A 26,524-nucleotide genomic window follows, 5' to 3' on the forward strand; every position below is an offset into this window, starting at 1 on the left:
CTCCTCTACCAGGCTCCTTGGTTTCTAGGTTAGCTGTAGAAGATGAAAAATCACCATGACCAGCACAGCACAGATATGCAGTGGGTTGGTGAGGAAGAATGGATCATCCCATCCCTTTTCTATTAGTCCACTTGGTAAAAGGCCTCCCCTCCCCCCAGCCTCTAAGTCAGGCATCCCCACACTCCAGCTGTTTTGGGACTACAACTTCCAATCATCCCTAGCTAACAGGACCAGCGGTCAGGGATGATGGGAATTGTAGTCCCAAAACAGCTGAGTTTGGGGATGCCTGCTCTAAGTGGCTAGTGGACAACCTTTGGACCTCCAGATGTTGCTGAACTATAGCCCCCATCATGCTAATATTAATTTCTAACGCTTGCTCTTAGCCTGGGCATATGACCCATTAAGTTTGTATGTAGACATGTATCGGATTGCACTGTAAATATGCTTGGTAGTTGCATCTGAGAAACTTGTTTCGGAAAGCCACTTCTAATATAAGCTGGTGCGTAATTTTTAAAGTGCAGGTTGGGATAAACTTGCAATTTAGGTCAATGTTGTCTTGGCCGTTCGGTTGATTATGGCACAGCAGTTTTCTTCCGGCCTTCACAAGCAGACTGTGGCTATGATTCAACTTCTAAATAAGCTACTCCATTTGTTTTGCTAAGACCAGTTAAGGCTGCTTCATAAGCCCCACCCAGGTACCTGAGCGCACAAAACAGGAGCACTGCACCAGTCAAGTCGGATATGCTTGTGCTGGGGTTGGCAAACTAAGGACCGCGGGCCGGATGCAGCCCGCCAGGCTCATTAATCTGGCCCGCGAACCTTGCGGACCCTGCCACCCGCTTGGTCAGTCCCTGCGCTAAACCGGTGTGGCGCAGAGGCCTCACTGCGCAGAGACTGACTTACGTGATGCGGCTTCTGATTGGCTACAGGAAGCTCCTGCAGCCAATTAGAAGCCGCTGACACCTGTGGGTGGGTGGCGATGCTGGCACAACCTCTGCGCCGCTACTGCTTCCTCCTGCTCAGCCGCCTCAGCAGGAAGGAAGGGGTGGCGCCCAGAGGCCGCCAAGTGGGAGGGAGCGGGAAGAGCTGAGCAGGAGGGAGCGGTGGCAGGGTCGAGGCTGCCTCCGCCGTCCAGGCCAGTGGAGACGAGGCGGGGGGGGAGGTCCTTTCGGGAGAGGGGGTGCTTTTTTGGGGGGGTCCAGCCCTTCACAAGTTTGAAATTCACTCCGACTGAAAGCCCACCCAAACTTTTGCTGCATTGCTTGATGATGCAATCAGACGCAGATGCCTAATGCAGGTTACTTACGGCACATCAGGTGCCAAAAAGGTGGCAGCAGGGCCCAGTTTTCTTCCAGGGACAAGCAAGAGGTTGTTGAAAAGCCTGGTGTATGGTTTCAAAAAGAATAGCCATGCTCTTCTTTTTGAAACCATAGCTGTGGTGCAGAGCTCCCAGTAGGTTTCCAGGCACAATTCAAAGAGTTGGTGCCAGCCTGTTGTTGTTGTTTAGTTGTTTAGTCGTGTCTGACTCTTTGTGACCCCATGGACCAGAGCATGCCAAGCACTCCTGTCTTCCACTGCCTCCCGCAGTTTGGTCAAACTCGTGTTGGTAGCTTCGAGAACACTGTCCAACTATCTCGTCCTCTGTCGTCCCCGTCTCCTTGTGCCCTCCATCTTTCCCAACATCAGGGTCTTTTCCAGGGAGTCTTCTCTTCTCTTCTCATGAGGTGGCCAAAGTATTGAAGTCTAAAGGTAAAGGTACCCCTGCCCGTACGGGCCAGTCGTGTGCGACTCTAGGGTTGTGCGCCCATCTCACGTAAGAGGCCGGGGGCCAGCGCTGTCCGGAGACACTTCCGGGTCACGTGGCCAGCGTGACGAAGCTGCTCTGGCGAGCCAGCACCAGCACAGCACACGGAAACGCCGTTTACCTTCCTGCTATAAAGTGGTACTTATTTATCTACAGTGGTGCCCCGCAAGACGAATGCCTCGCAAGACGGAAAACCCGCTAGACGAAAGGGTTTTCCGTTTTGGAGGTGCTTCGCAAAATGAATTTCCTATGGGCTTGCTTCGCAAGACGAAAATGTCTTGCGAGTTCCTGCGGGTTTTTTCCCCTCCCCCCCCTTTTTCTAAGCCGATAAGCCACTAAAAGCCGCTAATAGCGCTAATCTGCTAATCCGTCAATGGGCTTGCATCGCAAGACGAAAAAACCGCTAGACAAAGAGAATCGCGGAACGGATTCTTTTCGTCTTGCGAGGCACCACTGTACTTGCACTTAAGGGTGCTTTCGAACTGCTAGGTGGGCAGGAGCTGGGACCGAAAGACGGGAGCTCACCCCACCGCAGGGATTCGAACCGCCGACCATGCGATCGGCAAGCCCTAGGCGCTGAGGTTTTACCCACAGCGCTACCCTGGTGCTGACCTAGTAAGGCCCTAAATGGCCTCAGCCCTGTATACCTAAAGGAGCATCTCCACCCCCATCGTCCAGCTGAGATCCAGCTTAGAGGGTCTGCTTAGTAAGTGGAGCAGTGGAACACCCTCCCATCAGATGTCAAGGAAATAAACAACTATTTGACTTTCAGAAGAGATCTGAAAGTTTTTAAATGTTTGATGTTTTATTGTGTTTTTAATATTTTGTTGGGAGCCGCCTAGAGTGGCTTGGGTGCCAGCATATAAATAATAAAATTATTATTAGTATTATTGCATGTTTTGGCTCTGCTTACTAGCCAGACAGCCCTACCTCCGAGACACATCTTACAAAAGTTAAGTGCAAAATGAAGTGAGATCTAGTCTCACTCCAAGCCCCTTTCCCAGCTCACAGAGAACATGTGGAAAGGATGGTTGCCATCAGCATCCTGGGTAATGGATTTGAGGAGCTTAGCTCTGGAGGGCAAGGAGAACACTGAGCTGCTGCTTCCAAGCATTTTAAAGGGGTATGTGCCCAATCATACATGATCGTGGGGTTGAGCTCCAATTGGGGGGAAAAAAAAAAAGAGATTCATGCATTGCAGCTGTTTGGACTAGATGACCCTCGTGCTTCCTCCCAACTCTGCAGTTCTGTGAATGTGGCTCCTTCACAACATCTGGACATCTTATAAATATACCTCTCTAGTTGCTGAGGTTGAGCAGGTATTGCCATCACATTCAAGCATATTTTTGTAGCCATAAGGGCTAAATACTTGCCGGGTGTGTGTGTGTGTTTATTTCTTAGGAATCTTTGGCTGGATCAAGGATTGTGCTGAATTTTGAAAAAAAATTCTTTTAAAAAAATATCAAGTAAGGCACACCCACACTCAACATTTGAATGTCTGTTGCATAGATCACAGAACAGATTCACTCCCTTGTTGCCCCAGAGCAGGCATAGGCAAACTCAGGCCTCCAGACGTTTTGGGACTACAGTTCCCATCATCCCTGACCACTGGTCCTGTTAGCTAGGGATGATGGGAGTTGTAGTCCCAAAACAGCTGGAGGGCCGAGTTTGCCTATGCCTGCCCCAGAGGGTAAGACCCGAACCAACAGCTTCAAATTATAAGAAACTAGATTTTATCTAAACTTTGCAAAGCTTTGGGCCGAACTGCTTGACAGTGGACCAGACTGCTTGGGATAAGCCACCTATCAATGGTGCCCTAGGCTGGATTTTCCTGCATTGTCTTGGGGGGGGGGGTTGGTTGGTCATGGGAGGGAATAGAGAACACTTCCAACTCTATGATTCATAGGCCTTCATCTCATTCTTTCTGTTTGCATGCATGTTCCCAGGCATGATTTCAGTGACCCTTGACAGGTTAGAACCAGGTAGCAGAGACCTTTAATCTTATTGCCTGGGCTCTCCCCTCCCCACCCCCATTTCACTTTTGTTCCAGGCTGCCCTTTGAGATGATGATTCATAGGACTAGCAACACAGAGTTCTTACAGGAAACTGTTTGGTCAGCATTTGAAGTGCAAGTCACTTCGCTTTAATTGCACAAAATTCAGCTGCCAGGATGGGCGTGGTTTGAGGGACAGCAAGTTCAGCCTTTTGGGCTTCTTCCTGAAGGTGGCTGCAGTCTCTTCTTCCCTGGGGGCCATATTTCCGCACATCTGTGGAAAGGGCGGGCCATGCATAACTCAAGTTGACGGCACAGAACATTGGCATCCCGAGAGCCTTGGCTTAGAGAGAGGGAGAGAGATTCAGAGTGCTAACTGCCTTTCAGCAGTCAAGATTTGGTGGTCTAGAGCTGCAAAGTTGGTGTTCACGCACTTCAGTCATCATAGCCTTCGTTCTTTCTGCTCTTTCCAAAAATCTATGTTTTATTTAATAACCTGAAGAGGTATAAACACACTGTGTCTGCATTAACACATTGGTACTGGGAGCCTAAATTCATGCAGAGCCCTATAAACCTCCCAACTCCTGAAATGTTGGTATCCATTATTAGTATTATTACAAAAAGTGGTCCTGCAGTGCAGACTGTTTCGATTCAGGGTTCCAGCCAGCCTTGCCCTGTGCTAGGAGACTCCATTCCATTTCCCCCTCCCCTTTTGAAAATGAGTATAATAATAGTTCTGCTGTATAAGGCTTTATGCAGCTCATTGCAGAGCTGCCCTCTTGGAACTGGAACATAATGTCCTGATCCTTTATCCACTTCTTGTGGGCTGTTGCCTTTCCCCCCATGCACTGTTATCAATGGATATTTGGTCCATTTGGATTGGCAGTCAGATGCAGTTGGGCATGATGCTCTGCTCTGTTACTCTTTAGGGTGTACTATATCATAGCTTAGTGGTAGAACACGTGCTCTGAGTGCAGAAGGTCCCAGATTAAATCCCAGCATTCCCACATAGGGTTGGAAGCAGTGTTAGAAATCAGCCAGGTGCCAGGCACATTGCAAGTAGCACAGGTCCAAGTGTGACCACATGGAGATCTCTTGGTGCCAGATTGGGGACTGACATCTCCATCCAGCTGTCCCCTCCAGCTTTCTTAAGCAAAATAACTTATTTATTGTATTTATATCCCACCATCCCCATGGTTCATCCTCAGTTAATCCCTACAATGACCTTGTGAGGTAGGTTAAGAGACTGTGACTAGCCCCAGGTCATTCAGTAAGTTTCATGGCCGAGTGAGGAATTGAACCCTGATCTCCTAGGTTCTGTTCTGACACTCTAACCACTACACCACATTGGCTTCTTAGAGTACTTCTGCTGTGGGGCAGCTATATAAATTAAGCAGATAAATGAATATGGGAGAGGCAAAATGTCACTTAGCAAAGGATCTGAAATATTTTCCTTTGTTTTGTTCTGGATTGTTTGATTAGATGTTTTAACGTGTTGTAAATTGCCTTGAGATTTTTTTTCTTTAGAATATAAAGTGGCATAGGAATGAAATTAAGAGTAATGATAACATTAAATGTCACTGCAAAAAAAGGGGGGCTCCTAGCAATTCCATTGTGGTGACTGTAACCTAGGCTTAAGGTGCCATTGGGCAATTGGCTTATATTTTTGAGTTTCTAACACTGGTTGGAAGAGATCTCCCAAAACCCTGGAGAGCTGCTGCCAATCACAGTAGACATTATTGAACTAGATGGAACCAGGGCCCTGACCTGGTGCAATGCAGTTTCCTATGTCACTTAAGAGGCCGTGGACTCCATCGGAATACAAGCCACATTGTTTGGGGCAGGCAGGCTTCGATTTGAGGGCTGCTGTGCAGATGGGCTTCAGAACGTGAAAAACACTTCCTGCCTTTTCTTTAGGTTGCTGATGTGTGCGCTGCATAGTGGGACCTGGCTTTCATGGAGAGGCACCGACCAATGTGACTCTGCAAATTTTCCTATCTGTAGCAGGAGAGGAAACTGAGGGCTGCGCAGGCAACTCCCAAAAGAGAGTCTGATAAAGTGTGAGGAAAAGCCATCTAAGGACATTCGAAGCTGTATGTTTTCCCATCTTTGCAGGATGTCTGTGCTGTGACCAGTCGCTAGTTTTGATACTGCCTTATGGTTCCTGCCCATTGAGCTTAGTTTACAGCATGTAGCTTTTGTGGGTTTCCTCTGCCATTTCGTCACAGAGCATCTTTCCCAAGTAAAGGTCTTTGCAAGTAAACACTGCCATCACCAGTCCCCCTGGCACCTACAGCTGGCTGTTCTATAGAAAGTAGCATGCCATATTTCAAAAAGTAGGAAACCACCAAAATTGTTGAGGTTTTTTTTTTTAATGCCCCCCCCCCCAAGTGATTGGCTTGCCTAAGATCCAGGACAAAGCGCCACCTTTAAGAAATTCCCCCCGGGCATCAATTCTGCCTTTGAAATCCTGGCACTGTCCAATAAATTTTGGACGTATGGCAACCCTATGCTAGGTCAGTGGAAGAATGAAGATCTGGGGTGGTGTGACTGTTCAAGAAAAAATTAGATGATATTTTGGTTGTGTTTTTTTAAAAAAGCAAACTAACATGTTATAAGCCTTACTGTTTTTCTAAAAAAACAACAACACACCACTATATCCATGACCTGTCAAACACTTTTGGTTAAACTAGCGGGCATAGGGGGGTCACCAGGCTACCCAAGCTATGAAGGGAGTTTTTATGGTGTGATGTTTGTAGTGTCTATTTGTTCTGCTCCATGTTGCCAGATGGCGATCTTGCAAGGAGCCATGATCATTTGGCTCGGAGTCACAGCTATAGCTGCAGTGGAATGCCAGGTTTTCACTGCTGGAGAGAATTGTGCTCCCTCGTGCCCCTGCCAGTGCATGATGAAAGCTCGCCAATGTCTGGCTATTTCTTGGTCACAAGGATTCCTCCATTCTGCACAATGTACACTTATTATGTGTCTTCTGCAAGAGGGACACTGCTACCCACTTGGCAAAAAGGTCTAATTCTCAGTTATTAATATTGCAGAGAGGTGCAGGGTATAGGAGGCATCTGCAGCAATTATATTTTGAGGATATGGTAGAATATAACCTCTCCTTATGGTAGAACATAAGAAGAGCCTGCTGGATCAGGCCAGTTGCAGAGGCAGAGCATAGCCATCATGGCTAGTAGCCACTGATTGCCTTAGCATTAATGTCTAATTCTCTTTTAATGCTATTCAGGTTGGTGGCTCCCACTGCCTCCAGTGGGAGCAAGTTCCATAGTTTAATTAATTGATGTGTACTTTTAATTAAGCGCTGAAGTACTTTTATCTGTCTCGAATCTTCCAATATTTGCTCCATCCCTTGATCTCCGGGTTTCCCTTTTCTGAACGTCTTCCAACTTGACAATATCTTTTTTGAGGTGAGGCAACCAGAGCTGTGTTCCAGATGTGGTTGCACCATAGATTTGTATGATGGCATTATGCTATCTGCAGTTTTATCTCCAATTCCCTTCTTGCTGATCCCTCGCATGGGATTTGCCTTTTTCACATCTGCTGCACAGTGGATTGATGTCTTAATCAAGCTATGCACTATGACCCCAAGGTTTCATTCCTGGTCAGTTACTGTTATTTCAGATTCTGTGGACATATATGTGAAGCTGAGGGTCTTTTCTTGCCCTGGCATGCATTACTTTACACTTGCTTACAATGAATTGCATTTGCCATATTACAACCCATTCATTCATTTTGGAGAGGTTCCTTTTGGAACTTTTTGCCATCACTTTTTTTGTTAATGATCCTGAACCAATTTAGCATCATCAGCAATCTTGGCCACCTCACTAGCCACCCTAATGTAAAATTATTTATGAACAAGTTAAATAGCTCAGGTTCCAATACTGATCCTTAGGGGGACTCCACTTTTTACATCTTTCCATTTGGAGAACTGTCCATTTATTCTTACCATCTGGATTGGTTTCTGCTGAACCAATTCCTGATCCACAAGAGGACCTCTCCTCTTAGTTTTTGTGGAGATGCCTTCTCAAAAACGTTTTGAAAGTCTAAGTGCACTGTGTAATCTGTGGGCACATCCTCATTTGCTGGGCATTTGAGTGGAGTCCTGAGATGGAAAAGCTGGTTATTTGTGCAATATGCTCTTCCTATGTTTTTTTTTCTGGGGCCAAGCTGCTTGTATTCCCTATTTGCACCAAAAATTTTCCCATTACAAAAGTTCCTGCTTGCACACTTAAAGCTTACTTGACATGGGGACCAGAATGATACCAGTGATTGCCTTCTGCTATGTACCCTATCCGAGTGTTGTGGCTTCCATTGTTGATATGTTTTAATTGGCTGCAGAGTTAGCTGGCATCCTGTGCTCAGTTGTGGCTGAGTGGGAAGCAGCCATCTTGGTCTCCCCATTGAGCCAGTGACTGTGTAGTTGCTTACAACAGCTCTTTTGCTGTTTTAATGTTATGCTGGTGGTGGAGGCAGGATTTTGGCTGGTGGAGGACATGATCTGTGCTAAGCTGCCCTTTCTGTCAACTTAACCAGGGTACCGTAGAACTTCACATTGGCATAAAGTTATGCTGCTGTCATGAGGGATTTAGGAGCAATCCTTTTTTTTATCTAGCCCGCATAACTTGAAGTTGGGATTGTGCTGTGAGATCTCTTTAATTAGACTAGAAAGAATAGTTGGAAAAGAGCGGGGGAAGGAATCTGACTATGCCTGTTCAATGTGCAAATTATGAATATTTATAACTGTGAAGCAGACTGCTCATTTAGGGTAAGAGGGACAGAGTTAAATCCTAGCCTTACTCTCTTGTAGAAATCGAGGACCCATTCAAAGGTAACACTAAACTATGGACTTGGGCAAAGTCCTCTTTACCATGTCCACAAGCAGGAGAGTGGCAGCATCTAGTTCCACTTTTAAACTACCCATAGTTCCCAACTGCACCCAAACTCTGGGAACTGGCTAGTTTAATTTATGGTTAGTAAGCAAGATAGAATCGTAAGCCATAGTTTGACCCTGACGACTTCTTTTTTGAACTCGACATAGTTTAAACCAGTGATGGAGAACCTGTGGCCCTTCAGATATTGTAGGCTTACAAATCCCATTTACCTGACTATTGGGTTTGATGGGAGTTGGAGTCTAACAACCTTGGTAGAGCCAATGTTGGTTTAAACGAAGTTTATTTACTTTTATTTATTTATATAAGCATTTATATACTGCCCTCGCAGAACATTAGGGTGGGATACAACAGCACAAAAACATTTAAAAGCAACACAAAGCAATAATTAAAACCAGTTGCTTCTGATACCCTGGTGCCCAAGTTGTGTAGGGCAAGTTGTAGCTGGGGCCCATTGGGACTGCTAGGGTGGAAGGCAGAGTGATATGCAATAGATAGAGCCTATTCTAGCCCTGTCTCCTGCCACAAATCCTCCCTGTTATTAGGTGCAGCGCCCATCAGGTCGGCCAGCGTTGCCAATGGCCAGGGATAACTGGAGTTGTAGTTCAACAACATCTGGAGGTTCCACAGGTTAATCACCGCTGAATGGGCCCCATGCATAGTTTTCAGGGGGTATAAAGATTTCTGTAGAGGGCTGGATTGCCTTGGGAGGTGCTGTTCTTGTTTTTTCATGGTGGAAATCCTGTTCTGTCTGTGCATGAAAGAGAGAGAAGGAGAGAGTGGGTGTGTACCATCAACACTGTGGTATTCTGTGATAATGTAGCAGAAGGGTTCCCACGCCCTAGAGAGGGTGTGTGCATGTTTTGGGGAAAGGATTGAGGGGGGGTTGAGTTCAGGGCATGACATATCTGCCTGGGCAAGGCTAGAGCATGGTGGGGCTCTGTTCGCAGTTCTGCCACCAGAATCCTCTCTCCTCTTTTAAAAGAATTGTAGGCCCCCTCGGGGCTGGGTTTGGCCATTTTTGGCTGTAAATGAAGCGAATGCTTGCCTTCCGACCAGGGTCTTTTCACCTGTTTGAGGCTCCCGCTTGTCTTGCCATCCCTCCCGTCCCCTTGCCCCAAGGGATTGTGGGAAATTTGCCAAGGAATGCCTGGCTAGGTTGAGGCCTAGTAGTCAAATAAAATGTTTGCTGATAATGCCATTTGCTGGGAATGAAAAGGAGGGGTTCAGGATCCTGTTCTCCACCTCTTCATTAACAAAAAAAAAGTCCCTGAAAAAGGAACTTTCATCTTCTTACATACCTATAAATCAATCAATAAATGCAAATGTTTAATAAGAACTGTCTTATGTACAAACCGGGCAGGGCATTGAGGCCTCCTTGCTTCCCACTCCAACCCACCAGCAACGTCCTTTGCTTAGCACCAGCCGTGGCCACTGCACAGGCAGGGCATTTCTCTCCCCCCAATTCGGCCGGCTTCTCTCTCCCTCTCTCTCTCCCTCCAGCCCCCGACACCCCCAATTCCTTTTGGCTATGGGCCTGTCAAAGCTGAGGAGATGGGGAAAGGAGGAGGGCTCTTCTGTTCCATTATCAACGTGGCAGCTTGGGCGGCCAGCTGTCATGCGGCTAATCCTGCTGGTGGTGGGGGAATGACAGGATCGCGCTAGGTTGGGCCAGGCAAAGCAGCTGCTCCCTGGCCTGCTCTGCTACTTCCTTTTGTCCTTTCCCCACCAAACGCCCTCCTCCCCTCCTTGGGGACTTGTGAATGCATCCTTCTCCCTGTTTCGGAGGCGGCGGAGGGGAGCGGACAGGCGGGTGCTGGGGACTCTTGCCTTGCATGCATGGTGTGTGGATGGCTTGTGTAGTCTTGAGCCCTCCACCCCTTGCAGACGTGGGGAACTTTTCCTGTAGGGCTGCCATACGTCGGGGCAGGGGGTTCCAGAAGGAGCCGGGTTGTCTTGGATCTTCAGCAAGTAAACCAAGAAATCACTTTTGGGGGGGGGGGGAGGTTGTCTACTTCTTGAAATATGGCAACCCTATTTTCCTGTCTCCCATTCTTTCCATAAGGCTGCCGTGGGGACAGGCCATAGCTCAATGTTGGAGCTGCCACTTTCCATGCAGAAGGTCCAAGGTTCAATCCCTGGTCGGGTTAGGAATGTCCCCAAACTGAGACATCAGAGAGCAGCTGCCACATAGCATAGAGAATTACAAAACGAGGTTGGCCAATGGTCTGACTCTTTATAAGGTGACTTCCTATGAGGGCCTTTCAGCTCTCCACTTGGACCACATTGGCACCATTCTTTGAAAGCACTATCGTGCTACTTCAACAACCCCAAGGAAACCTGCCTGGTGAAGAGGGTGCCCAGGCAGAATGCAGAACCCCTTCCCAAGCTCTCATTTCCTCTTGTTGGAACCGGTGAGGAAAGACAATCAGATGCATTCTCTTGCCACCAGCAGTTGAAAATAAGCTTATACTTATTCTCTTCAAACTTGGGTGCAAAAATGACCCTGCCCCCTCTTCCTCTTGTGTTTATTTTCTGGAACTCCCATCATCTCTGACCACTGGTCCTGCTAGCTAGGGATGATGGGAGTTGTAGTCCAGCAATAGCTGGGGACCCAAGTTTGAGAAATACTGCATTAAGGGATGCCAACTAGGGCTTTAAAAGTATGCAGTACCCAAACCAGACATTTAAAGCATTATTAAACTATTTTAATAGTCATGGCTTTCCCCAAAGAAACCAAGGAGATGCAGTTTGGTAAGGGTGCTGAGAGTCAAAGAAGATGCCTATCAGCTTCAGAGAGCCATAATTCCCAAAGTTCTCTGGGAAGAGGGATTGACTGTTAAACCGTTCTGGGAATTGCAGCTCTTGTCGGGGACAGGGGTCTCCTAACAACTCTCAGCATCCATAATAAACTACAGATAGACATGCAGCATTTCAGCTACATGGCTGAAACTACATAACAACCACCACCTCACAGTTTTGGATGCCACGCATTCATTCAGCTTTTTAAGCAACTAAGCTACTGGTTCCAACTATGGGGAAAATGCCAGCATGCAATTATCATGTGGCAGTCTGCATTGCTCAAGACGTCTTAGTTTGGAGGGGCAGGGGAGATGGCTAAACTGGGGACAGAACATGTCTGTCCAACATGGGGACAGAAATCCTGATTGATCAAGGTTCCATCCTCTGTGTTGGAAACTCTTCCTGAGTAGAAACACTATTTCAGATTAATCCTGATCGCGTGTTGGCTAGGGGTGTGCCGATCGTGCTTTGCTGTTGAGCGGGTAGAGCTTGCCTTGCACATTCTCACTTTCCCCATAATGTGCTTGTCCTTGAATTCCTTCATAGGGCTCAGTGATGGTCTCCCAGTGTAGCTTTGAGTGCCAAGCAATACAGTGTCCGCTGCAGGGCTTTTGTCTTTCTGGATCTGCCTTTGATGGGTGTTGCGTTTGGGGCCAGGTCAAGGGCCATGCTAAGCTGATGATCTCTTCCATTTCTAATGACCTTACGACAGGAAATGAAAGTGCGAGCAGCGGCAACAGCACTGCTGTGCAAGTCCCCCCCCCCCCGCCTTTCTTGTTGTTGCATCTGAGCCTTCTGCTCTTGACTGTTACCATTTTGCAGCTGGGATGTGCAGAACTTTGACCACAGTTGGTGTGGCGTGCAGCTCCTCTCCAAGCAAATTAAATGTAGGGCAGTGCTATGGCAGCAGGCAAATGGCTTCACGGCAAATGCTCTTTGCCTTTCAACTGCTCACCTGGGAGCCGTTGCTGCTGTTGCAGCTGCCAGTCCGCTGGTGAGTGTTTTGCAATGTTTACTACGATCTTAGATGCCTGTTATATTCATCGCATGAAGGGTTGCCATGTGTAAACAAGGAGTAACTGGCTGTTGCAGACGATTCTGAAGGAGGCGAGCAGAGAAAGCCGAAAGGGGTCACATCATTTGTCTCTGCTTATGTTATCTGTCCTTTGGGCAGCTAGCTCTTTAGCTGCTTAAGAAGCAGTGGCTGGTGCCCATTGGCACGGGGGGGGGGGGGGCGCAGAAGGCAGGGAGCCCAAACAGTAGGTGGAGCCAGAGTCAATAACAGGCAGAGCCAAACAAGTGTTTTGTCCCCATCCTCCTCCCTGCTGAGTTCTTCAGGGGCAGCACGGAGGCTTAGCTGACAAACAGAGCCACCTCTTGACCTGGTGTAAGAAGGCAGGTAGGGGTTGACTGAGGACAGTGCCCCATTCACTCGATAAGGGAGCAGGCTCCGATCCTACTGAAAAAAGGACAAGCATTGATAGATCAAGGAAGACAAGTGATAGTTCTGTGGTCCCCATTGGATTTCTTTGCCTATGACTGGGTGGGGGACCCTTTAGAAGTTACAACAGTTCTCTCTGGGGTGTGTAAGGCTTAGCCACGGTCTGGCCACCTTCCCTCTTTTTCAACTTCTATAAAAATCATACTGGCAGGAGCAACCTAGAGTCCAGAGGAGGCCGTCGTGGGGGTCATCAAACTGCCGAATTGGAAACAGTGCTAGAAACTCAGATATAGAAGCTGGGAGCCCACTAGAGCAGCTCTTGACGTTCCTGCTGAGATTCAAGCACTTTCAGGTGTCTTAAAAAAGAAAAAGAAAAGCGGACCAGCCAACGCAGTTGTCAAATTTTTGGGGGGGTCATTTTGATGGTCTTCATTTGCTTTTAAAGGTTTTTTACATTGCTATACAAAGCCTTGATGTTTTGTGAGAGGGAGCGTATATCAATACTTTTATTAATTGAATGGTTTTAAAAAATGCAGCCGTTTGCTTCAGGGCCTCGCTTGTTCGCAGATAATATGCATTTCTCTCGTCTGGCTATCAGAGAGTAGCGGGTGGCAGGAGGCAGGGAGGGGAGCAGAATAACTTTGCAAAAGCATCTATCTATCTCTCTCTGAGTGTGAGAGAGAACAAGAGAAGCACAGAGCCCATTTGTCTCGCCTTGCACTGTGGGAGGAGGGTTGGCATCTTGACTTGGTGGGCTACTGGACCCCTCCCCGGATTGTCTGCCCTGTCAAAGCCACCTGTTGCTCTGCGGCCTGCAAGTTTGTGGCTGACAGATGTACCGCATGGGGAGCAGAGGGAGCAGAAAGTGTTGAGACCCCAGGGAACCCTCCTTGGCTCTGATCTGCCGGGCCTGGTTTTTTGTTTGTTTTTAAGGCAGGCAGGAGAAGGTGGTAGAGTGGATTCTGCTGCTTGGGGTGATGCTGTTTGCTTTGGCAGGTGTTTCCCGTACAGCTGGGTTTAACCATATGGGTGCCCACAGAGACTTGCTGAATGAAAAAGAGGAGGATATCCGTATCTCGGTTCGCTGTGTTCAAACCAAAGTGATATAAAGAAATCTGCAAGCCCGCTTGTGCAGAAACCTCTGTGCATGCTTTATTTTAAATATTAGGATTTCTTTTCAAAACATAGAGAAAAGAGCCAAATATCCACCCTGGCGGCAGGAGGAATTATTATATTTAGTTTTGTGTGTTTTTTTGTCTAGCCCTCTCTCTGTGTGTACATTGAAGACAATGTTAACTGAAAACTGCACCGTGTATCCATGCAGAACACACAAGCCTGACCTGTAGACACCGGACACTATTGTGTGTGTGCATTCTTCACTACAACCATGCTAGAGTCTTGACCCTTTTTTAAAAGAAAAGGAAACGAATTTTGCAGGAATCAAATGCTGCCCTATAGCAAATTTCTCTCTGAAACTGTAAGACATGGGTAGGCAAACTAAGGCCTGGGTGCCGGATCCGGCCCAATCGCCTTCTAAATCCGGCCCACAGACAGTCTGGGAATCAGCGTGTTTTTACATGAGTAGAATGTGTGCTTTTATTTAAAATGCATCTCTGGGTTATTTGTGGGGCATAGGCATTTGTTCTCCCCCTGCCCCAAATATAGTCCGGCCCCCCACAAGGTCTGAGGGACAGTGGACCATCGTCCTGCTGAAAAAGTTTGCTGACCCCTGCTATAAGACAAACAGTGGCAAATGTGGGTCCCCAGAACACTGAGGAGCTGGTGCACACAATAAGCCAAACACATTGCAGACCAAGTCAGAATTCCTGTGTCTTTTAAAGGCTTCTACAGAAGAGGGAACTTTAGCCAGTGGCACTAGTTGTACTGGATTGAGAAAAGCAAATCTGGTGTTGTGTAGTGGTTAAAGTATTGCGCTTTGACCTGGGAGACTAGGGTTCAAATCTCAACTTGGCCATGAAACTCACTGGGTGATCTTGGACCAGTCACCATCTCTCAGCCTAACCTGTATCACAGGGTTAGTTATATCAATTTATTGGCATATATATATATAAATTATATACCGCTGTGTCATAAAAATATATATATCACAGTGGTTTACAACAGTGAACCTGAATGCTGGAAGATTCAGGACAGAGAAAAGGGGTTATCTTTTTCACACAGTGCATAGTTTAACTATGGAACTCGCTGCCTCAAAGATGTGGGCATGGCTGCTCCCTTGAATGGCTTTAGAAGAGTCTAGAAGTCATAGAGAACAAGGCGCTCAGTGGCCACTTTGCTCTATCTGCCTCCCTTGGGGACTGTCTTGCCCTGTTTTCTGCTCCTATGGCTCCCATTGGGCCGAGTGATCCAGTAGCAGGGAGGAAGCACTTGAGGAGAAGGGCAGGCAGCATGGGAGCAGTCTGGCCACTAGGCAGGAAGTGGGCAGGAAGCAATAGGGAAGTTGGCTGACTTCGGCCGCTGCTGCCTTCCCTTATTTTTCCTGTCTGCCGTCTTTGCATATTGCTCCTGCTTGCATTTTGAATGGGGTTAAGGACAGGTGTCCTCCCGTAAGTTGGCGCTCATGCCTGTGGGCCCTTTCTTCATCTTTTCAGCGGCCATCCCTTAGCTCAGCAGCTGTGGGATTTCAGAACCTGCCTTTATAACGGCTGTCAATTCTATGTCTTGAGTCAACCTCTCTCTGGTACTAGAGAAAATGCTTTGTTTGCTTGCTTCAGTTACATCTCCATCTCTGCAGAGCTCTAGGTGGCAAACATGGTTCTCCCCCATCTCCTTTAACCCCCACAACAGCCCTGTGAGGAAGATTAGGCCGAGAGGTGGTGAACGGTTCAAGCTCACCCAGTGAGCTTCATGGCTGAGTGGGGATTTGAACCCTGGTCTCCCAGGCCGACCCTCTAACCACTACACCATACTGGCTGTCTCACACGGTCTTTGTTGGTAGATCTGGACCTGCTGTGTTAGTGTCACAAAGGTCTTTTAACCAGTGTTAGAAATTAGCCTGGTGCCAGGCGTGTTTTGCAACATGCTAGCTGTTGGAACTGCCCTTCTGCCCATGGTAACTTCCTTTGCCAAAATAGCAAAAAGTCATATTTGTGTGCTCTCTACACCTTCTGAGCATCACGGACTCATTGCACAAATTCAGCCTTGTTGCATTTCCTCTCTCCTCAGTCTGTCCTCCTGCTCCTTTTTTTTGGGGGGGGGGCAATTCCCCCATTGGGATTCCACCGCTGGAAAACCAAACCCCACCCTAATAGCAGCAGCCTGGCGTCTGCTTGCTTTCTATTTAAATTGGTCCCTCTCCAATGTGGTATAATAATTAGGTTGCCTCAGACCAGTAGAATCAGCTAGTTGCTGCAAGCTGAGAATTAGTGTTCCTTTTTCTTTGTAGGAACGCTAAAGGAAATCTCTCCCTTCCTTTTGCTCAACAAGGTGCGTTTTATTCTCTTTGAACTTAAAACTCGCTACTAGCAACCTGCTTCAGCATTTGAGATCTGCTGCTAGCAACTTCATCTGGACCAACTTGGTGTCTTTTGCCATATTTCCACAGGTTTCTCTCAGCCTTGAACTGCTTGGCCACCACCTTGTTATCACGGAGACCCGTTACCTGTGTTCACTGGCAGAAACTTGCAGCAAAGCTGCTCTGACATCCCACTCTCCACCCCCCCCCTCAAAACCTGCTGCTTCAGCAGACATGTTTCTCTGCAGGGTTGGGCTGAAAGTCATATAGAAACATGTAGCAATCCATCAAGCAGTCAGTCTTAAAGCCTGCCCTGATAAGATCAGGCCTTTTCCCTTTGCTTTGGCTGCTAGCCAGGTTGGTAGCAAACATCTCTCCTCAAGAGAAACACTGTATTCTTGAACCACTTGTGTTCTTTGATAATAAGAATGTACAGCCCGTGGCATGTCTGTCTCAAGGCAACTTTTCCAACAGGTTGTCAACAAGTGGTGGAGCCAGTGTTTGAAACTCAGGTATATAACCTAGGCGCCAAATGGCACCTTAAACCTAGGTTACGGTTGCGACAGCAAGACCCTCTTGGTCTCTTCCAATGCTACAGTTCTATGATCTCATGTACATTGCTTGCCACTTGCTCTTTCAATAATTCACTTGTCCCAGTAAAACACACACAGTGGAAATGGTAGTAAAGCAGAGGTTTTAAAACTGTGGTTGCAAACCTGGCACCCAGAAATCTCCACACAGTCCTGCACCAGTCGCAAAAAACGCCTGGCGCCTGGCTAATATCTAACACTGAGTGAGAAGGCAGGAGTGAATTTCTTCTTCCCCTTTTCTCTCCTTGGCCTGAATAACAAAATTAACTAGGCCTGTCCATGGACTGAGATCAGCAGAGGAAGCCCTGTTTTGGTCTAAACCATGAATCATGGCTTAATAAACTAGAATATGCACAATCAACATGTACCTGCAAGCAGCTGCCCTGTTCTACACAAGCAAGAAAACGAGCCAAGCAGTTGCTCTTAACCATAGTTTGGTGTTACATCCAAATTAGGAAACTATGGTTAACAGCTTCCACAGGAGGCAGCGATGGCCATCAACTTGGATGGCTTTAAAACAATATTAGACAAATACATGGAGGAAAAGGCTTTCGGTGGCTACTCCACTCTCAGAGGCATTACACTGCTGGAAATTGCAGGTAGAGATTGATGTTGCGCTCATGCCCAGCTTGTAGGCTTCCCACTGGCATCCAGTTGGCCACTGTGAGGACAGGAAACTGGCCTGCATAATCAGGCCTGGCTCATGTTCTTATGACGCAGTTGTCTTTTGTTGAATTATTCTATTATCTCGCTGTATTTCTGCCCCACTTTTCTATGAACTATTTTCACAGCAGCTAACAGTCTGAAAGGTCATACTTGAACAGAGGAAAACCAGAGAGAAGCTCCCATGGGCTGCTCTTCAATTAGGAATCTGCCGTACACCAGGTCAGACCACTTGGTCAGTATTGTTTCGGTCAGTATAGTTCACACTGACGAGCAGTGGCTCTCCAGGCAGAGGAGACTCCCAGCCCTACCTGGAGATGCCAGGGATTGAACCTGGAGCCTTTTGCAGGCATTGTACTTTCTCTGCCATTGAGCTGCAGAGAGGGCTCTTCCCCAAGGCTCAAAGCATCAAGAAGTTCAACTCTACTCATTTGGGTCCAAATAGAGACAGCGGTATGGTTTCCCACTACAGATGTTCTTTAACTCAGCAACGCCAAGCTGATTGTTTTGTCACCTGCGTATGTTAGTGGCCACCTGTTTGCTTGTGCCCTGTTCTGTTCTTTGAGCCCAAGGGACTCTGGTGGTGCTGTGGTCCAAGCCACTAAGCCTCTTGGGCTTGCCGAGCGGAAGGTCGGCGGTTCAAATCTGCACGACGGTGGTGAGCTCCCATTGCTCTGTCCCAGCTCTTGCCAACCTAGCAGTTCAAAAGCACGCCAGTGCAAGTAGATAAATAGGTACCAGTGTGGTGGGAAGGTAAACAGCATTTCTGTGTGCTCTGGTTTCTGTCATGGTGTCCTATTGCACCAGAAGCGGCTCAGTCATGCTGGTCACATGACCCAGAAAGCTGTCTGTGGACAAACGCAGGCTCCCTCGGCTTTGATTGGACATAACTGTCCAGGGGTCTTTTACCTTTTTCCTTTTACCTGTTCTTTGAGCTCCTGTTGGTAACTTAACCATGGCAACCTTTCTCTCCCTTCTTTCTAGGCCAAAAGGAAGCTGGATCTGGAAGGAACAGGCCAGCAGTGCATCCCAGAGTTCCGAACCCCAAAGGGCAAAGGAAGGACACTCCCACACATCCCCAGTCCCAAAAGTAAGTGGAAGCAGAAGTCCTGGGTGGAGAAAAGGTTGCATTATTTTATTTTTAGTTGCCATTTTTTAAAATTGAAAAATCAAGTTTCTAGCCCTTATGACTGAAGAGATTAGCTTGGAAGTCATGTGGGCAGCGTCCCGGAAAGCTGAGAAGCTAAAGGTGTGTGTACTGATGAAATAGAAAAAGGTAACTCAATGTACAAAGACACTTTTTAACACGCGTGTGGCTGTACTGTATTGCAAATCATAGAATTGTAGAGTTGGAAGGGACCCTGAGGGTCTAGTTCAACCCTCTACAGTGCAGGACTCTTTTGCCCAATGTGAGGCTCGAACCCACAACCCTGAGATGAAGTACGCTAGTATATGTCACTGCAGGGTGTGGAAGAAGAGAGATCAAAACCTACTGGTGGATTGGCGGGTGGTTTGTGGGTGTTTAATAACAGGGATAACAGAAAGCTGGTTTCCCCCACCTCTTGTCCAAATTAGGCTGTTAGAATCTCTGGTCTGTAGTAACTCAGATGCAGATTTATGCCTGCAGGTGCAGGTCACTCCAGTGTATGGCAGCAAGTAGATGTTTGGCTCCTCCCCGCAAGCTACCGTTTCCCCACCTAGCCCCGCCCCTGCTGTGATTTTGCGCCTGGCAGGGAAATTGCAAGGCTCCTGCCTCTGTGTCTCTCAGTTGAGAGTAGCAGAAGGAAGAGGAGGCAGCGATGGCAAAGGAGCAAGCTAACGGGGAAAGCAAGCACTGCATGCCACTCCTTCCTTGGGCAACTAGATAGAGGGCACTTTCCAACAGAAGTGAGGGGAAAGGTGGCCACAATCCTGCGGCCAGCTAGTAGGAGATGCCATCTGCCAGCATTGAGTCAGGGAAGGCTTGCATTACCGTATTTTTCGCACCATAGGACGCACCGGACAATAGGACGCACCTTGTTTTAGAGGGGGGAGAACAAGAAAAAAAAAAATCTCCCCCTCTCTGCCCAGCGCCCCTTCAGCGAAGCGGCAGGAGGTGCTGCGCAGAGAGGGGGAGAATTTTCCCCCTCTTGTTTTCCCGCTCTAAAAGGTGCCGTTTAAGGTGCGTTCAGGCGGCTACCTTGGAAGCCTGGAGAGCGAGAGGGGTCGGTGCGCAATGACCCCTCTCACTCTCCAGGCTTCAGGTTCCTTTCGATCTGCTCTTTGGGGCTGACGGGGGAAGCCCACCACCAGCCCCTAAGAGCAGGTCAGGGAGCAGCGGAAAGGCGCAGCGGAGAGGCTGCTGCCATAGTTGCACGTCACTTCTCCAGCTGGGAGAGAGTAAGTGGGGCTTCTTTAGCCCCACGCGGCTCTCCCGGCTAGAGAGGTGGCACGCGGCTAAAGAGGCTCCTGCCATAGCCAGGAGAGGGTCGCGGGGGGGGCGCTGCTTTATCCCCGCGCGCGCTCTCCCAGCTGGAGAGGTGACGCGCGACTATATAGGCTCCTGCCATAGCTGCGCATTACCTCTCCAGCCGGGAGAGGGTCGCGGGGCTATGGCGTCTTCGCTCCATAGGACGCACACACATTTCCCCTTCATTTTTGAAGGGGAAAAAGTGCGTCCTATAGAGCGAAAAATACGGTACTTTCTTGCAGCACACAAGCAGCTTAGATCTTGGCAGATCTTAGGAAGTTGCTTTTTGCAGAGTTGAGCTATTGGGCAGTGAGTGAGGGGCAGCTGCCTTTCCCCCTCCACATACAGCTGTCATTCCCATTGGGGCATTTTATAGGACTCAGAAGGGTTGAGCGAGAGGCTCATTGTAGCTTGAAGCAGCAGCAGAGCTTGTCCCATTTTAAAAGGAAAGGGTTTATATTCTTTCCTGCCACATCTCAATGGGATGCTTAGGTTTCCTTTCTCCTCCTGTGATGAGGTTTCAATATTTTAATGTTGTATTTTAATTTTGTTTTTAATTTGTATTCATTCAATTTGTATTCATTCAAATTGCTTGTTAGCCACCCTGAGCCTGGCCTTGGTTTGGGAAGGTGGGGTATAAATAATAATAATAATAAGAAGAAGAAGAAGAAGAAGAAGAAGAAGAAGAAGAAGAAGAAGGTTCATCTTAGGTTGGGTAGTTCGCAAGTCTCTATGGCTTTGTTTAATGTTTTGTATTTTTCTCAGAAGTTTGATAAAGTATATATAGTTATTGTTCTGTGTATATTAATTGTCAACTTGTTGCATGAGTCTCAATGGGAAACTACCAGGGCCCCATCAAAATTTACAAGAATTCAGTTACAAGAATTCTGTGTGCAGGCTATGGCAACTCTTCTCTTTTGCATTTTTAGCCCCTAAGTCACCTGGGGAGAAGACCCGCTACGACACGTCGCTTGGCCTGCTAACCAAGAAGTTCATCCACTTGCTCAGTGAGTCGGAGGATGGTGTGTTGGACCTGAACCGGGCTGCCGAGGTGCTGGATGTCCAGAAGCGGCGCATCTACGATATCACCAATGTCCTGGAGGGGATTCAGCTCATTCGGAAGAAATCCAAAAACAACATTCAATGGATGTAAGTGTGTTGGGGAACTGGGAGCAGACCCATGCCGCCCAGTGCCTTAGCTGCTGGACCCCTGGTGAAAAACTACAGCTAAGGGAATTGCAGCCTTGCACAGTGAGCTTGGCAGGATACGATAGGGACAAGAATAATACCCCTCCCCTTTCTCCCCAAAAGGGCTAGAAACCTCATTAGGGGAATACATTACGCCATAATTGTTTTGTGAGTATGTGGTGGTGCTGTCATTTGAGAAAGTTATGAACAGATGCCATATTTCAATAGTCACCCAATACAGCAACCTTGGTTTGGACATAATTTACTTTTAGGTGTTCTTTTCTTTTTCTTTTTTTACACAGTTGACCAAATTTGACCAACATCCTTCTAAGTCCACTTTTGTTCAAAGACAGCACACAACCAGGCCATCGGCGTAAAGCAGAATGGACACTTGCCAAGAGAGGGAGAAAAGTCCCAAGTCCCATTTAGGACTTTAATGTGTTTGGTCAATTTCTCTACCATTGGCACTGTCCATACCATTTGTCTCTTTAGTGAAAGCTGCAGAAGATCCAAGTTTTAACTTCTTTTTAATTACAATCGTACCTTGGAAGTTGAACGGAATCCGTTCCGGAAATCCGTTCAACTTCCAAAACGTTTGAAAATCAAAGTGCAGCTTCTGATTGGCTGCAGGAAGCTCCTGCAGCCAATTGGAAGCTGCAGAAGCCCTATTGGATGTTCGGCTTCCAAAAATAGTTCACAAACCAGAACAGTCATTTCTGGCTTTGCAGCATTTGGGAGCCAAAACTTTCGAGAACTGAGCTGTTCGAAAACCAAGGTACGACTGTACTGTTTCTAACGTACATTCTATGTAAACTGCTTAGAGCTTTTGACGATGAAGTGGTATATATTAAATCCTGTTGAAGAAATTAAAATAATGATAAAGTTCTGAATGCAGCAAAATGCAGTTCTGCGCTCATTCAGTGTATGTTTTGATTTGCTACCCAGGGGAACAGGGATTTTTGAGGACTCCTCTGCGGCAACGAAGCAGCAGGCATTGCGGCAGGAGCTGACGGAGCTCTCCAAGACCGAGAGGATGCTGGACAAGCTCATCCACGAGTGCACACTTCAGCTGAAGCACCTGACAGATGAAGAAACAAATCAGAGATATCCTTTAGAGGCCCAGGAGGTTCTGGAGAAGTTGGGTGGGAGTCTGGGGAACTGGCTTCTGTCCTCCATGAACAATGTGGCTCTCATGAGAATTGTTGGATTCCAGCTTCCATCAGCCCCAGATAGCAAGGGTGCTTCCCAGCCAAAGGAATACTCGTGGCAGATGGCTAAGCCTTTATTGTCAAAGATAACACTTACAGTCACTTCTACAGCTCTGGATACCTATGCACCCCAATCCAGTTATTCCCGGGTCCTCACTCTCTAGAGCAGTAGCATCAACATGGGTCCACTCCCCTCCACCAGTTTATATATCTTCCCCCAATGGGCTGTGTTAAGGGTATCGGGTAGTTGCTTGAGAACAATCAGGCAAGATGCCTCACTAGTCTGTGCTAAAGCTTTCTTATTGGTGCTAAAAAACCTTTGCAAAGCAGAGCGCCTCTATTCCAAGTCTTGCTCATTCACTGGCAGAATCTGAGAGTGGGTGGTGCTTAAATCTTCCCAGTCTTGACCCCCAGTCTGCGCCTCCCCTCTCTGCGCGGAAGCCTACTGTGCAAGGACGGCTTGGGTAAAGGAGGACCTCCCTCTTCCCCGCTTTGCTCCGGCAAGGTGTCCTGTCACCGCCTTGCCTCCTCCGAGCCCTGCATCTCCTCTCCACTAGAGGCGTGGCTTCCTTCCCCCACAATCTCTGGGGGCTCTCTGTAATCCATCCAGCTTTTCCCCTCTCGCCCCTGAGCCAATGGCAGTTCCCTGTCAGGCTGCATGCATGCAGCCAGAGACTGTGCCTGTGTGGCAACTTCCTCTGCTCTTCCCTTTTCATTTCCCTCCTGGTTCTAGGGGACAGTGGTGCAGGAGAGGGTGGGGAAGCACCTGGCCCTTCACTTGCCTGATCTGCCTCTTCCTCGTCCCTAAGGAAGAGGTTTCCTTAAGTTTCCTAAGTTTCCCCTGCCTCTTGATTCTTGCCTCCTGGGTGGTACAGGTGCCCACAGATCACGGTGTCACTCTCCTGAGTCAGACGCCAGCCCTCTTTCCTCCAGGGCACACTCATCAGCATCCTGCTAGTAGTCCCTGACGCATTTGCCAGGCATGATGGGAGTTGGAGTCATGTTACATCTAGAGAACACCATGTTGGCTTACCTCTGCCTGAGCTGATTCTGGATACGGGTGCCTGGTGTTTTCTTTAACTTCTGCCCTGCCCTACGCTAGCATATGTCACATATCAGGATATCCGGGCCATCAGCAACTTCAACGAGCAGACGGTGATTGTGGTCAGAGCCCCACCAGAAACCCGGCTGGAGGTGCCAGACGTTTGCGAGGTGAGATTGCAAGATTGGGTTGTGGGGCAAGAGTATAAATAATGTAAGAAGAGCCTGCTGGATCAGGCCAATGTCCCATCTAGAAGAAGAAGAAGAGTTTGGATTTGATATCCCGCCTTTCACTCCCTTTAAGGAGTCTCAAAGCGGCTAACATTCTCCTTTCCCTTCCTCCCCCACAACAAACACTCTGTGAGGTGAGTGGGGCTGAGAGACTTCAGAGAAGTGTGACTAGCCCAAGGTCACCCAGCAGCTGCATGTGGAGGAGCGGAGACGCGAACCCGGTTCCCCAGATTACAAGACTACCGCTCTTAACCACTACACCACACTGACTCTAGTCCAGCATCTTATTTTCAGTGGCCCCACCAGTTGCCTATGGGAAAGCCCTCCGGCACACCTGAGCAGTTTCCAGCAACTGATATTCAGAAGCATCCTGCCTCCAGCTGTGGGCCTAGAGATATCCCTCAGGGCCAGTAGCCATCAATTGCCTTATCCTTTATGAATTTGTTAAGCCCTATTTTCTTCCTTTTTTTTAATTGACGTTCTTATGTCACGTATGCATACATTAGCCTATTACATTACAGGGCATATTATAATATAATTTCCAACATGTATACAAATATAATTTCCAACATGTATACATGTATACAAAGTTTATATACCAAATTTATGTACCTAAAGAAAGAAAAAAGGGGGGGAAAGGAAAAAAAAGACTTAAGCCATTTCAAAATAATATTTGTACCAACACTGTGGATTTCCTGTCAATCTCATATATTCTTTTTTTACAAATGAATTTACTCTTATTATTGTACATTTCATCTAATTCCTATATCAATATGTACCCTTAATCTTGTTTCTCAACTCATTTTCTCTCCAGCGTCAATCGAATGCTAGCATAGATAGCGAACCTTTACTATATTTTTGAACATATATCTTATATCTATCCCATTTTTTCATAAATTTTTGTTTTGAATTTCCTCTCAGGCTATTTGTCAACTGCGCCATTTCAGCAAATTCTTGTAGTTTATTATGGCAGTCCATTATTGTTGGGGCTTCTTCTTCCTTCCACCCCTTTGCTACCAAAGTCCGGGCTGCAGCCGTTGCATATAAAAATACCTCTCTAAAGGCCTTCGGGATGTCCCTGCCAACAATACTCGTTAAGCCCGATTTTCAAGCCATCCAAGTTGATGGCCACCACTGTCTCCTTTTTTTTTTTTTTTTTGCCTGCCTCTGGGTAGCATTAGAATACTAGAATTGTTGAGTTGGAAGAGACCCTGTGGGTCATCTAGTCCAACCCCCTGCAATGCAGAAATCTCAACTAAAGCATCTGTGACAGGTGGCCAGCCGGCCTCTGCTCGGAAACCTCCAATGAGGGAAGAGTCCACCACCTCCCGAGGAAGTCCATTCCACTGTCAAACAGCTCTTACTGTCAGAAAGTTCTTCCTGTGTTTAGTTGGAATCTCCTTTCTTGTAACTCAAAGAGTGGCTTCACAAGATGAGAGCTAGCATAGCACTAGCGGCTAAGAGACTTCTCTGTGCATCGGGGAGTCCTGGGTTCAAATCCCACATCTGTCATGAACTTACAAGGTGACCCATAGGCATGCCACTTTTATTTCAGCCTCAGTTTCTCTTCCTTCCCTCTGTAAATGGAATATCATAATAATAATGCTCGCCTACATTGCGGCATAGGAGGGACCGGGTGGTGCTGTGGGTTAAACCACTGAGCCTAGGACTTGCCGATCAGAAGGTCGGCGGTTTGAATCCCCGTGACGGGGTGAGCTCCCGTTGCTCGGTCCCTGCTCCTGCCAGCCTAGCAGTTCAAAAGCACGTCAAAGTGCAAGTAGATAAGTAGGGACCGCTCCGGCGGGAAAGTAAACGGCATTTCGGTGCGCTGCCCTGGTTCGCCAGGAGTGGCTTAGTCATGCTTGCCACATGACCCAGAAGCTGTACATCGGCTCTCTCGGCCAATAAAGCGAGATGAGTGCCGCAACCCCAGAGTCGTCCGCCACTGGACCTAATGGTCAGGGGTTCCTTTACCTTTACTTTACATTGCGGCATGGACCCTATTACCATGTTATTGACAGCTTGGTAGGGCCCTGTTTCCTAAGTATAATGTAGCCTGGTAGAACATAGGAAACTGCTTTGAACTGCCTATTTGTCCAACTACCCTAATACTGTCCACTCTGACTAGCAGCTTCTTCCTGGGTATTTAAGCCTTCCCCATGTAATGTGGCCTCCTGGGGGAAGGGGGGGGGTGATAGCTTACCTTCCTAGCCTCTGCCCCAGATCTCAGTGAGTTGTGTTTGGCTTGGTAGGTGACACGTTGTTCTCTAGTCTCACACCGCTTTCATCTTTTCTGGCCAGGAGAACGTCCAGCTGCATCTGAAAAGCAACAACGGCCCCATTGAGGTATACCTCTGTCCTGAGGAAATCCTGGAGGAGAGCCCAGCCAAGGAAGGCAGCTTCCCTGCTCCAGCACCCCAGGAGAGCAGCAACCCCCCGACAGTGAAAGGTAAAATCTTGGGGGTCTGGATAACCAATGCCTTGGCACTTTTGCACCAGTGGATTGTATTTTGGTTTCTGCAAGGTGTCTCTGCAGACCCCCCCCTCCACCTTTCCAGCAATGCTCTCCAAACTGGTTTATTTGCTTGTCTCAGGGCAGAGCGCCCTGGGCCAAAGCATCCTTCCTTGGGTCCCTTCCTGCTTAACCCGGCAACAGTACCCAGTAGTTGGGTCTTGTGGCCACCTTTTTTCATTTCCTACAATGCCCTGCACTGTAGCTCCCGAATCTG

The 26,524-nt window shown here is 47.7% G+C and overlaps 1 protein-coding gene across 1 annotated transcript in view; it reads left to right on the top strand.

Moving 5' to 3' along the window:
* The window catches only part of E2F2 (E2F transcription factor 2), a 39,454-nt gene that overhangs the window by 6,852 nt on the left and 6,078 nt on the right, over positions 1-26,524 (top strand). Inside the window, exons 2-6 of the mRNA XM_079986184.1 lie at positions 18,663-18,768; positions 21,057-21,276; positions 22,261-22,419; positions 23,621-23,735; positions 26,097-26,244. Of these exons, the coding sequence (XP_079842310.1) occupies positions 18,663-18,768; positions 21,057-21,276; positions 22,261-22,419; positions 23,621-23,735; positions 26,097-26,244 (748 nt within the window). The remainder of the gene's footprint in view (positions 1-18,662; positions 18,769-21,056; positions 21,277-22,260; positions 22,420-23,620; positions 23,736-26,096; positions 26,245-26,524) is intronic.

The sequence above is a fragment of the Podarcis cretensis genome (genome assembly GCF_951804945.1).
Source record: "Podarcis cretensis genome assembly, chromosome: 8".
Taxonomy (NCBI): domain Eukaryota; kingdom Metazoa; phylum Chordata; class Lepidosauria; order Squamata; family Lacertidae; genus Podarcis; species Podarcis cretensis.